At 35.1% G+C, this 13,392-nt stretch overlaps 1 protein-coding gene across 3 annotated transcripts in view; it reads left to right on the plus strand.

Moving 5' to 3' along the window:
* Nucleotides 1–13,392, plus strand: part of EMC2 (ER membrane protein complex subunit 2) — a 64,549-nt gene that overhangs the window by 34,762 nt on the left and 16,395 nt on the right. For all 3 annotated transcript variants that reach the window (XM_037738715.1, XM_017529006.2, XM_017529007.2), the window contains 2 exons: nucleotides 10,834–10,919; nucleotides 11,070–11,129. In XM_037738715.1, the coding sequence (XP_037594643.1) occupies nucleotides 10,834–10,919; nucleotides 11,070–11,129 (146 nt within the window). The remainder of the gene's footprint in view (nucleotides 1–10,833; nucleotides 10,920–11,069; nucleotides 11,130–13,392) is intronic.

Raw genomic sequence — 13,392 nt, forward strand, 5'->3', positions numbered from 1 at the left:
ACATTTATTGAATACCTGCCATGAACCATTAAAGAGTTGCTCTAAGAGTAGAAATTCTGTTTCTGTCCCTGTATCCTTAGCACTGTGCTAGACATTGAAGGAGAAAACAAAACCATAAAAGACCTAGAACTAATAAAGTCTATTAGTAGGCTTCACTAATATGCAACAATTAAAGTTACTGTGTAGAAGACATCATCGTTTCTTTTTCCAAAGCAACTTTAATATCTCAAAGGTGGGAAAGTTAATCCTAATGCATAGCTGTAGTTCAGACGTTTACTGTTGTTCTCTGCGTTGTCAAAAAGTGATCACGTGACCTTTTTATTTGTCTTATGCCTCTGTTTCTGGATATCCAGTATAGAAATAAAATTGTTCGTTGAAGCTTTAAGCTGCTCTGCTTCCTACACATATGCATTCATTATTCTTTCAGAGAACATTTGTTGAGTGCTTGCAGTGTGCTTGGTGGTGGGAACACAAGGATGAATTAGATAGCATCTTTGCCTTTTCTATGCTTTTAGTGAGGTAGCATGATGTGATGAACATGCTGTAGACTTTGAAACTATTTTATTAAATTCTCTTTCTTTGGTGGCTTGCTGCATGAGTTTTGAGTCTGGAAGGCCTTAAAAGATGAGTGTGACTTAAATGACACAAAGACATTGTATCCCAAGTGAATGCATGAATAAGCCTTAGCATTATTAAACTACAAGTCCTGCTTATGAAAGAAAGAATAATGTAATTAGAATGGAAGTTTAAAAATGTTTTATTTGAGAGAGTGATGAAATGGCATGCCCTCTCCCCATCTGTCTTTTTTAAAGTTCTGAATACTCTATTGAGAAAGTTTTACTCATGTTAAAAATTGCAGACAATATAAAATATATGTGGTTAAAAAATAAGTCTGTTCCCTTACCCCCTGGCTCAGGTCCTCCTTCCCTTACGCAAGCACTGTTAATGCGTTTTCTATGTGATCTTTGGAGTTTTTTCATGCACAAATAGGAGTGTGTGTGTCTGTGTGTGTGTGTGTGTGTGTGTGTGTGTGTATGTATTTATTCCTCTGATCGGGATAATGGTTAGAAATGCAAATGTGGTATGCTCTGTGTAACAATATATTTTAAAGATCTTGCCATGTCAGCACATCCTTTACATTATCCTGTTGACTGGCTATACAGTATTGCAGTGCATGGATATATAGTTCCTTGTCTTCATGAAAAAGTTACTTTAACAAAGTCTCCTTGGTGAACCTTTAGGTTGATTCTGATGTTGCTCTCAGAAACAGTTTTTCAGTGGATGTCATTTGTGGGATGAATCTTTAGAAGTGAAATATCTGGTTCAGGAGGTCCTTGCATTTTAAATTTTGATTGATGTTACCAAATTTCCTTTTAAAAAGGCTTTTTATTCATCTGTATCCACTTTTCTATGGTTTATGAGAGTGCCACTTTCCCCATGTCCTGCCGTATGGTATATTGCGAGCTTTTTTCTCTGACTAGTTGTCAGTCTCATTGGTTAAAAATGTTATTTTATAATTTCATTATAAGTACGGCTGAACTTCTTTTAATATGTTTAAATAGCCATTTGTATTTTTCTTTCCAAGCTGTCTTTTACACCTTTTTCAAATTTCGTTTCTCCTCTGATAAAGAGAAGCAAGGTTCTGGTGCTCTGTCTAGTTATCCTCCTCCTGCACTGATTTACCTCTGAGGAAAAAACAATATTTTATACCTCTGAGTTGATTCATTGTACAGAGTAGCTAGAAGTACAAAAAGAAGGTCTCTATTTGTGAACAACTTGGTATATTATACTGAAAATTTTTAATTTTTATTCTTAGAGAATGGAGAACGAAGTCAAAGTTTGATTAGGTAAATACCATCAATTATTTTTCAGAGATAACTTGTCATCTATATAGGATATATTTTGGAGGAGATGAGAAGGGATATGTAATTTGGAGGCTGTTCTGTCTTAGGCTAGAGATTATGGGAATCTAAAACTAAGGTGGAATTGGAGGGGATTGGGCTATTATCAGCTTTTACTATTTGTATTACTCCAGTACCAGTTTTAGCTCTTTTTTTTTTTTTTTTTTTAAATGATTGACGTTTCATACTTTCAGTCTTCCTTAAGGGAAAAAAAATTACATCCATTGAGTGGAACAGTACCCAGCATTTGGTGGGCTTTCAGTGAATACTTGTTGAAGGAATAACTTTCAGAAAGCAGAGTAATTATTGTCTTGTAGTTGATTTCATACTTTAGAAAGATCAGATTTTGTCCTGAATTGTGAACTCTGCCTATTGTGATATATAGTATTTGAAGTTTTATTTATGAATTAGATGTAATTTCCTCTGTGCCAAGGTTAAAAATGCTTTTTTTTTTTTTTTTTTTTTTTTGGCGAGGGAAGTGGAGCTGATTTTATTCAGGCTTCTCACAGTGGTTAGAGCCACTCTGTCTTCAGAACAGTCACAGCACAGGACATGTGTCACTGAGGCTACCTAGAAAAGTCTGACCAGCTGAATCTTATTGCTTAAAATACACATATTCACAAAAGCTGATAAATTGTAACATGCCTCATACAGGAATGTGTTTGCATTTGCAAATGTCCTGACTGGATGTAGCACCAAATCCTCCACCAGCCTTCCTCATTCACCTGGAAAACCAATGTCAATCACATCTTCCTGGCCTCCTAACTATTCCTTCAATTCCCTATTAAATCTCTCTCTGAGAAGGGTAGTCTCCTCTAGCAGGGGCCAGACTGTGATGGGGAATTAAGCTCAGCTCTGCAGGTTGCATTTTGGTCTTCTCCCTCTTCTCGTGCCTTGAGGGTAAGATGCTGCAGTGAATCACACAGTTAACACAACCAGTTCCCCACCGTAACTGTTGAAAGAAACTTGAGAGGGTCAGAATACATCCATTTGATCAGTAGTTAACTGAAAAAGGGTTCATTTTGGTAAAACTTGTTCCCCTTTGATACGTTTCAGAGAGTTATTTGGGAATCTTTAAAAAACGTAAAGAAAAGGCATCGGAGGGCTTTGACACACTCTGGCCGACTCTATACGCCAGCCTACTTGTGCCCATTGGATTCAGCGGAGGGAGGCAGGCCCTGCACTACTTCCAGTGCCCACAAAGCCTCCTCCTGGCTCTTCTGGGCAGGGCTGTCATCTGGGCCACGGCTACTTCAAGTCTGTCATTGAAGATCCAATTAAGCTCCTTTCTGAAATTCTACCTTCTGTCCCAAGTGGTTGTGGACACCTCCAGGGGTTGGTACCAAGTACCAAGCACAGCCACGGGGGGTGTCAGACTCAGAGCATATTTCCCTTTATAGGGAACAGAACACAGGCCTCTGCATGATCGTGGAGCAGTGTTCAGATTGCAGTGATGAGTAGAGTAAAACCTCTACTTTGAGCGCAGTATCTTTGGTAAACACAGGGCACTGCGGTCAACAGTGCTGCTGAATACATGCCAGTACACAGTCAGACATTTGTTCCATAAACAGTAAATGCATAAGACCAATTACCTTGAGAGGGCATCTTGTTCCAGAAGATGCTTTTAAAATGCCACATTTTTCAGGGTTCTAGGTATGAAGCTTGGAGGTAGGGAACCTGTATTCTGCTTTCCTTTTTCTGGTCAATGGTCCAGTTCCTTCTGGGTCCCTGAGTCTGGAGTGAGACAGGAGAGAGGTTCTAGATTGTATTTTGCTGGTAGGTCTTAGTCCTTTAATCCTTTTCTAGGTTGTATCTCTTCCCCAAGTAGCCTATTTAAATATAAAAAAAAGTGTTATGTCTTTTAGAAAAAAATTGTTAGCTAGCCCTATTCTGTGTAAGATTATAGAAGACATGTAGCCAGTTGGATGAAGATTTATTCATGGTCTTTAAAAGTTTGAAACAAATTATATAGATCCCCATTTATTGTTTTGCACTAGTATATATAACTTTCGTTGGAAAAATCTTACAGAAGGATGACTGTTCCAATCCTAGTCTTCCTTCAGGGTCTAGCTGTCTGTAGCAACCTCCCCTTTGATTGTTTCAGTAAAAATCACAATAACCTTTATGCTCACTCTGAATGTTAAAAAATACTGTACCTTTATAGTTGTTCCTTCTCAATTTTATTTATATTATATTTAACACACATTTCACTTAAAAGATGAATTCTTTGAGGCCAGGGATTGAACCTTATGTATCGATGCTCATTGAAGAGAATAGAATAGGATCTATGTTGTTGGCCAGCTGATTTACTTTTGAATAATGGAGTAAATTGTTTGTGGTTCATAGTATTCTTTTAGTAGCGCGTTTTTCACTATCATACATGGGTTCTTGAGAACTGTTGCATTTCTTAATGCCTCCAAATTGTTTTTTCAGAACATCATTTAGGGCCACAAATTATTTGAATTGGTATTGGCTAAAAATCTTCTAAACTTTGTGAGGGCAAAAATGTTAATTATTAGCATTGAGTAAGGGATGATATGATTTGTTTAGTGAGCTCTGATTTTGTGAATTTTTTTTTTAAAAAACACTAAAGTAAAGCATGTTCAGTTAAAAGAACAGCTTATGTGATCATCCAGATTTCTTTTCTGCTTTACAACTGAGATAAAGCTGCAGCTTTCTACAAAGCAGAGTATAAATATGAGGAAAATGGTGAAAGGAGGAGTGACAGAATTGAAGAAAATGATGATGATCATGATGATGATGATAATGAAGGAAGATAATGTTGTCCAAATATTTGCTATGGGCCATCACTGAGCTAAGCACTTTACATATATTATCTCATTAATTATCATTATAATCCTGTCAGATATTGTCTTTATTCTGTAGGCACACAATATCATAGAGAAGTTAAGTGACTTGCCCAAGATTGTACAGTTAGTAAGAAACTTTGGATAGGTACTTTGATTTCAGAAATGAAGGCTATTTATCATGAGGAAAGAAACAATGGTAATTAATGGAATTGAGAATAGTTAGTTAATATGCATGACAGCCAGCTGTTACCCCTACAGAAATTTTATTATTTAAATTTAGTCATTTAACTAGACTCTATTTGTCACTATTGAAGAGTATGTGAAGACTAATAACTTGTTTTTATTTTTAAAAATCTAAGCATATTTTTTACTTTATAGAATATTACACTAAGGAAGCTATGATAGAATTTTTTTTTTCTTGAGACAGGATCTTGCTCTATTGCCAGGCTCTATTGCATTGAGGCGATATAGCTCACTGTAATCTCTAACTCCTGGCTCAAGTAGACTTCCCACCTCAGCTTCCCGATTAGCAGGCACGTGCCAGCACACCCAAGTAATCTTTTAAAACTTTTCGTAGAGACAACATCTTGCTGTGTTGCCCAGTCTGGTCTGAAACTCCTAGGTTCAGGTGCTCCTCCCACCTTGGCCTTCCCAAGTATTGGGATTACGGGAATGAACCACTGTGCCTGGCCAAAATTAATCTTTTTTACAAGCCTTTTTTGTGTGCTCTGGATAAGACTCAAAAGTGACCCAGAAACCACAAGAAGCCTTGTTGAGCCTTATTCTGGTTGCTCGATAATCATTCAAAACCTAGAGTTTTGTATGGCTTTTGGGAGATATGCTGCTTGACTGTTCATTCACAGTTATACATTATCTGAATAAGGAATTGAACAGCTGAGTAGTAAGTTTCCAGAGAGCAAGGGACTATGGCAAAACAGAGATGTGAATAAATTCAAGAGCCCCAGGATTTGCAGTGTAAGTCTGGGCTTTGATTTTTGTCTACATAAAATGAAGAGATACAATTATTACTGCCTGCTCCTCAGTTATTTCCAGCTGTAAAATTTGTAATGTCTTCATTTCTTCTGCAGATAGCTACTGATCGTGTACTTCCTTCAGTGTCCAGTACCATTCTGTATGAATGTGCAAAAACTAAGACGTGTGTTCTATTTTTATCTTAGCTTTTTAGCATTGTTTTTGTTTTCATAAATGGTTGTCTGTTTTATGTATGATACATTGTATATTGTTTGTTTAAAATTTTAGATATGCTTTGAATTATATGGCAAGACTTTAAATAGCTTTTTTTTTTTTTTTTGAGACGGAGTCTCACTCTGCCGCCCAGGCTGGAGTGCAGTGGCACAATCTCAGCTCATTGCAACTTTTACCTACCAGGTTCAGGCGATTCTCCTGCCTCAGTCTTCCAAGTAGCTGGCATTACAGGGGTGTACCACCACACCCAGATAATTTTTGTATTTTTAGTAGAAACAGGGTTTCACTGTGTTGGCCAGGCTGGTCTTAAACTCCTCACCTTAGGTGATCCGCCCGCCTCAGCCTCCCGAAATGCTGAGATTATAGTCATACAGGTGTAAATCACCATGCCCAGCCTTAAATGGCTTTTAAAAAATAACTTATCCTATATCATAAGGAGTACTTTTTGAAGTTTTGTATTTTATAATAGAAATTTTAACTCCAGATATTAAAATCACTTAGATGCAGAATTTTTCATCTTTAAGACTTTACTTTTATAAAGATCGATCAAACAAGATTAGAAAAAATGAGAACTTTGGCATATTTTGCAGGAAAAATAGTAAAAGAAATGCAAGATCAAAGTTGTTAAATATTCAAGACTATTAACATGTAGTCTTAATGCTGGTTTTTAACTGTTTTTACATGAAATTGACATAGAATAAATGGTACATATTTAAGGTTTACAATTTAATATGTTTTAATGTTTGTATATACCTGTGAAACCATCAGCACAATCAAGATACTCAACAGAGCCATGCTTAAAAGTGTCCTTTTGCCTCTTTCCATTTTTCTGTTCCTATATTCTGGAACTTTCTTCTGGGATGCAGTTAAGTTACTTGCAAACGGTTCTAACCTTTTGAGTTTTTGTTAGACCCGATCCAGAAAGTGTTTAGACCAGGGCTAATTATTCCCCATTTGCTGAAGCAAGATTCTTCTAGGTACTCTATTCAGTGCACATGAATCAAGACATTTTCCAGGCTGGCTGGTAGAAGAGACTATTTCCAGCCCTGTACCAGTGCTGTGCACTTTCCCCCTTAACCCTCTCTGGTGGTTCTTTCCACGGCCTTGGGTAGTTTCCTCACCTGCATACACTAATCAGTACAAAACTAAGTACTCAAGGGAACACTGCACAGCCCCAGAATCCTTATTCTCTATTTTTCTTTCTTCTCTGGCATCTGTCCTGTGAAGTCTAACCTCTTTGATCACTCTGGACTCTCAGTTCCTTCTCCTGAACTCAGGGAGTTCACTTGGCTCAACCTGGTTTTCCCCTTCCTGCACAGCACCCTTGGAACTCTGTCAGTCAAAACAGTAAGCCAGGGTAATAAAAATGGGGCTCACCTGGTTTGTTTTCCCCACTCTCAGGGATCACCTTCATTGCCTAAGTCCCAGACCTTAAGGCAGGAGGAGGAAATCTGGTCTTGTTTTAAATTAGCGTTAAGCAGAACTAAATTCTCTGCTTAATGCTCATTTAAAACAATTATGATAAAGATTGGTTCTTATGCCCAAATAGTATGATTTTCTTTAAAAGAAATAGCCTGTAAAAGGCTGTTATTTAATAAAAAGTGTATGACTTAATAATATACCTTTGCTCATATGGTAATGATACTTTAGTAGGTTTTTTTTTTTAAAGCTGTTATATATATTTTAATTAGGAAGACTTGCTTTACATAGCTGAATGGTACCACTTAAATGTTTAAAATTTTAGAATAGTAGGAGATAAAATGCTAGCCATATCTTAGGTTTTACATGATTGAGAAATGTATTACTCATACAGTAGGAATTTGGGGGCATCCTTCTCTAATTAATAAAGCCTATTATTTATTTGTTTATTATTTATTTTTTCTTTTGTTTTTATGATAGAATCTTGCTCTGTTGCCTAGGCTGGAGTGCAGTGGCACGATCTTGGTTCACTGCAGCCTCTGCTTCCCAGGTTCAAGGGATTCTCCTGCCTCAGCCACCCAAGTAGCTGGGACTGTAGGTTTGCCCCACCACGCCTGGCTACTTTTTGTATTTTTGGTAGAGACGGGGTTTTGATGTGTTGGCCAGGCTGGTCTTGAACTCCTGACCTCAAGTGATCTACCTGCCTCAGCCTCCCAGAGTGCTTGGATTACAGGCATGAACCACCGTGCCCAGCCTCTTTCAGGAAGACTTACAGAAGAATCTAGGATGAGAATCAGAAATTTCACGTACTCTAGTTCTACTCCTTTTTACACATTTCAGTTGGAAACACATCTATTTTCCATCATTTTCAAAAGGGTTCTCTTTTAAAAGTTACTTTTAAAGATTAATGATCTTTGAAACAGTCTAGAACATTGCTTTACAAACCGTATTCTGCAGAATGCTGCTGACCCAAAAACATTAGTATGTGTTCAACAGTAGAGGAATGGTTCTGTGGTCAGTTCACTGAAACAATGAGTCAGAGTTAGATGTTTTCAGTCCATCTTCGTGAAACTCATTGTGCCTAAGTTTCAGGACAGTGTTCATACCATACTTATTACTATAGATGTGTTAGTTGCTATCATATTTATGCTTTGATTTTTTTGTTTGATTTATGGCATTTGAATGCAATATTTTCTTTTTTAAAAAAAATATATTTTTGTCGAGGCAGGGTCTCACTATGTTGCCCAGGCTGGTCTCAAACTCCTGGGCTCAAGTGATCTTCCCATCTCAGCCTGCCAAAGTGTTGGGATTACAGGCATGCACCACTGCTTCCAGGTGAATCCAATTATTTTCAACATGTTTTCATTGTATACAGTATCTCATCTCTGCTGTTACAAATACTGTAAGGATTGGGGCAAGATATAAATATCAAACAAAGGAAGTCTGTGCCAGTCCTTTAAAGATTACTTAGTTAGAATTTTGTAGCAAGGTTTAATACATACATGTTAAGCATAGACCCAAATATTTTAAAAAAACAAAAATAACATTTATTTAATATGCTATGTTAGTTGCTTTATATTGATGCTTGGAGGTGTATGGTATTATTGAGGTTTGCAGAGGTTAAAAAAGCTGGAAAGTGATAAGAGTAAGAGTTGGGATTCAGTTCCTTGTCTTTTTGATTTCAAAACCTAGACTTTTTGCTCTGCATATTGCCTGTGGAAGAAGTAGTGTCATGAAAAATGAAAGGAAAAACTTAAATTATGTTTCATATTTTGGTGAAATCAGATATTATATGACCAAAAGAATTCAGTTTTTTGATTATATGTTAATTTATCTCTCATCTATTGGGAGGACTAGGGACAATGCTCCCCTTTTAAGTCTAATATTCATAATGGCTTTAGCGTTTGAGTTACTTTCAGAGCTTTACTTTTACTTCTGAGTTCTTGAGACTTTTAAAACTTTACATTTATTGTGTTGCTTTTTTTTTGTTTTACGCAGTAAACTTATTTTTAAAATATATGAATGTGCCTACTGTGTGACAAGCATTGTGCTAAGGCCTTTGGCATGACCTGATTAATTAAGGATGTAGCTTCTTTTTTTAATTCCATTTAATTTTTCACTCTCAAGATATGCTTAAGGGTATATGTTCTCAAAACCATTTTTAATTACCGGAATATTACCACAGTTATTATAAATATTTCCCTGACCTTTATTTTTTAGTCTCTTGATTTCTCTAAACTTTTCACTTTCATTTCTTCAGAGCAAAATCACTCACCCACCACCCCGTGATGAGTAGCTCTTGATACTCTAAAGAGGCCATATCCATTTTACTTCTGACTTCATCTTGTGGAATATTATATAAAACAATAAGAAATTATATTCATAATTAATGTTTAGCTTGTCCTCAATTATAGTATGCTTTATTGTTTATCCTTCTGTATTTGAAGTAAACAAATAGTGGGGATGTAAATTTAATATTTATATAGCACACTGCAGTCCCTGACTGTTTACTTCAGCCTTAAACTGGTAGCCTCAATTACATACAATACTGCTTTCTTCTATGCCTTTGCTCATGTGTTCTTCCCACTCTGCAGTGTCCATAAATAACTTCCTGTTTTGTTTCTTAATGTCTGCTTACTCTGTTTTGGGGTATCACATGTGGGACCATCTTTGCTTCCTGTCTTTCAACTTCATCCACTCTGCCACAGCATGTGTCGGGATCTCTTCCTTGCTGTTACAACACCCTAGATATCTCTGCCATTGCTCTTACTACATTAAATTTTTTATTTGATATGTTTTTGTCCTGAGACTGAGCTCCTTCAAGGAATTACCATTTATTTTTTATCTTTATATTTTCATTGTCTAGCACAGTATTGGCAAACAATAGAAATCTGGTACATACTTGATAAATGCACAAATAAATGGCATTGATTTTTATGTTTATCATTTTAAAATTTTACAATACAACTTTTACTTGTTTTGCTTATTTTAAATATTTATTTCAGGACTATATTATTCTTGTGAAAGATTCATGGGTAGATTTTGTCTTAAAATTGTGAAAACGTTGTCAGAAGCCATATTTATATAATGATATTCAAGGGCCATGCCATGGTGAGATTCTTTTTCCCCTAATCTCCACTATTCCTCCACCTCTTAGGATACAGATCTTATGAATGAGACAGAGTAAAGGACTTTAAGTTGGATAAAGATTAGGATTCCCTGCTGGCTAGTAATTATCAGAATCTGGATGGTTATTTGTTTGGATGAAACGATGCATACATTGTGTGCATCAAAAGTAAAGCATATGTGATTGTTAGAGGAATGTTTGAATTCCCCAGTGGGATGTCATGGGGTATGTTTATAAACTCTCACTAAGCAGTAGTTCTACAATGGAATTTCTCTGGCATTGAGATAATAATTTGCACAGTCAAATTACCTTCTTTACAAAACCTCAAGGAATCATGAGGGCCTAATCCTTTATTAATGTCAACCCACAGGCTGCAAGAAAGCGTAAGATTGCCATTCGAAAAGCCCAGGGGAAAAATGTGGAGGCCATTCGGGAACTGAATGAGTATCTGGAACAGTGAGTGTTTTACAAGAGGATCGTGTTTTGTTATTCTGATAAATCTTTTTTAATTAAAATGGAATTTGCATTTGATTTTCCTGTTTGTCTTCATGCTGTTCATTTACAGAATATCTATACACTTACTTTTTTTTCTTTTCCTCTCAACAGATTTGTTGGAGACCAAGAAGCCTGGCATGAACTTGCAGAACTTTATATCAATGAACATGAGTAAGTTATTAAACACATTTAACATTTTGTTGAGTGCAATTTTCATCACTATAAGTTCAGAAAGTACAGTGATTTCCAAAGGATTGGTAAGAAGATGTGAATCATGTCATTTGAAATGAAAAACAAAACAAATCAACAATTAAATGAAAAAGAACAAATCAATAATTTGCTGGTCATAATATGTGAATAGCTTTAACTAGGTCATTTGTGTTTTGTTAAATTGTTTTTGTTTAGGAAATAAGTTTTTCTTTCAAATATAGATGACACCTTTGGAAATAAAAAGGCCTACATTTATTAGCTAAGTTTATTTTTGGTGAATCAGAATTGTGAACTTTTAGGGTTCAGATTGTTCTTATATACAAAGAGTATTATATTCCCTGCTGTTTAAAAATTCTGTCAATTGTATGCATGTATTAGCCTTAGTACTAAGAGAATCAACTCTTCCAAAGTAGAAGCATTCTGTTGCCTGGGTAAAAAACTGAGAATAATCAAGAATGTTGAATGCTGTAGGAACTTGCTTATTGGATGTTTAATGTTTTTGTTAGCTTTTTTATTGCTGTAGTGACAGGAGGAAATCCCAGTGTGAGAGGATTAGTCCAGAGTCTTAGTGCAAGTTTTCTAATATTACAGCATTAATGCTAACCTCCGTCTAGAGGCATATTTTTTTTTCCTTAGTCCTTCTGAGTCTGAAGTATATTACATTGTTTCTTTTCCTTCTTTTTCACAGAATAGAATCAAATTCTCATGCACATTTTCTTGTACATGAATATTTAACCTTGTTCTCATACACTACCAAGAAGTGACAAGAAATAAAATAGAATGAAGACATTTGTCTGTTGTCTGTGGTCTATATATATAATGTGATATAGAGGATTGAGGTAGTCAATTTGCATAAGTCTAAGAAAAGTGGGAGCTAAAATAAAAGTAATAGCTGTCATTTAATGAATGTGTACTATATTCTGGGAACTATTTTTCAAGTTTTTTGCTATACTCTGAAACAGATATTCTGGTTTTGAGTAGGAAATAATTTCCTGAATCACAGTCAGTATAGATAATATGCTTGTACGTACACATACGTAAACATACTCATGATTTCTTATGCATGTGAGACAGTATATAATACTTATTTTTAAATACATGGAATTGAATTTTTAGAATACGGTAAAAATAACATTTTATTTTGTTTCTAAAACAGGTGAGTCATTTAACTTTTTTGTGTACTTTTTAAAGATTTTCTGACTAAAAGTATTTAAAAACATTTCAAATCATCAGGGAAATTTTTCTTTTCAAGATAAAGAAATACCTAATGCTGAATATTTGAGAAACATAATAAAGCATAAAGACCAAGACAAATATTACATGTAATTCCACCATCCTAAGTTAACTGTGTTTGATTTTTGTCCTTTCTTACCTTTTAAAACAAAAGCCCAAAATAAAGTTTATGTTTTATAGTTTATTCTTTCCTTAGTTATATTTTGTCAGAAATGTCTTGTTATTGTAACAGTCTACATTGTGGTTTTAATGGCTTTATATTATTTCATCTTATCAATATATCCTAGTATTTTTAACCAGTTTCCTAGGAGACATACAGGTTGTTTTATATTTTTACTATAATGCTGTTTATATTTTTACTATAATGCTGTAGTGATCATCTTTATTTTGTTTCTGTGGGCTAATTCTTAGAAGTAAAATTGCCTGATTAAATAAGATGTACATTTTCTGTGGTTTTGATAAATAGTTCCTTATTGTTCCCTAGACTAGTAACATCAATTTACTTGCACACCAGCATTTACTAGAGTACCTCTTTAGCAACACTGGATACTGTGATATATATTTTTTTTTTAATCTTTACAAGTTTGATAGGTGAATTGGTTCTACCATTTTAGTTCATTTTTAAGAGCTCTTTAAATAAAGGAGGGCAACCAGTTGTCAAGAGTATATCCTTGTTATATGCTTTTAAAATACTGACTTTTTTAAATTATTGAAACTTTACATGTATATTTAGAAAGTCGGATACATCAATTTTAACATTATCATGTCTTCTATCTTTTAATGACTTTAAAAATATAGCACATTTTTCTCCCTGCTTCATTTACAGTTTTCTTGTTTTGCATGTATTTCTAATATTTATGTCATCATCAAATTTAGGTTATACACTATTTTTAACCTACCATTAAATTTATTTGTTTCACCAAGTCGCACCACATTCAGTTTTGCCTTGTTTTGAATCTAAAGAGTTTATTGAAATAGAATTGAATGTACA

This window comes from Cebus imitator, unplaced genomic scaffold (genome assembly GCF_001604975.1).
Source record: "Cebus imitator isolate Cc_AM_T3 unplaced genomic scaffold, Cebus_imitator-1.0 Scaffold56, whole genome shotgun sequence".
NCBI classification, from domain to species: domain Eukaryota; kingdom Metazoa; phylum Chordata; class Mammalia; order Primates; family Cebidae; genus Cebus; species Cebus imitator.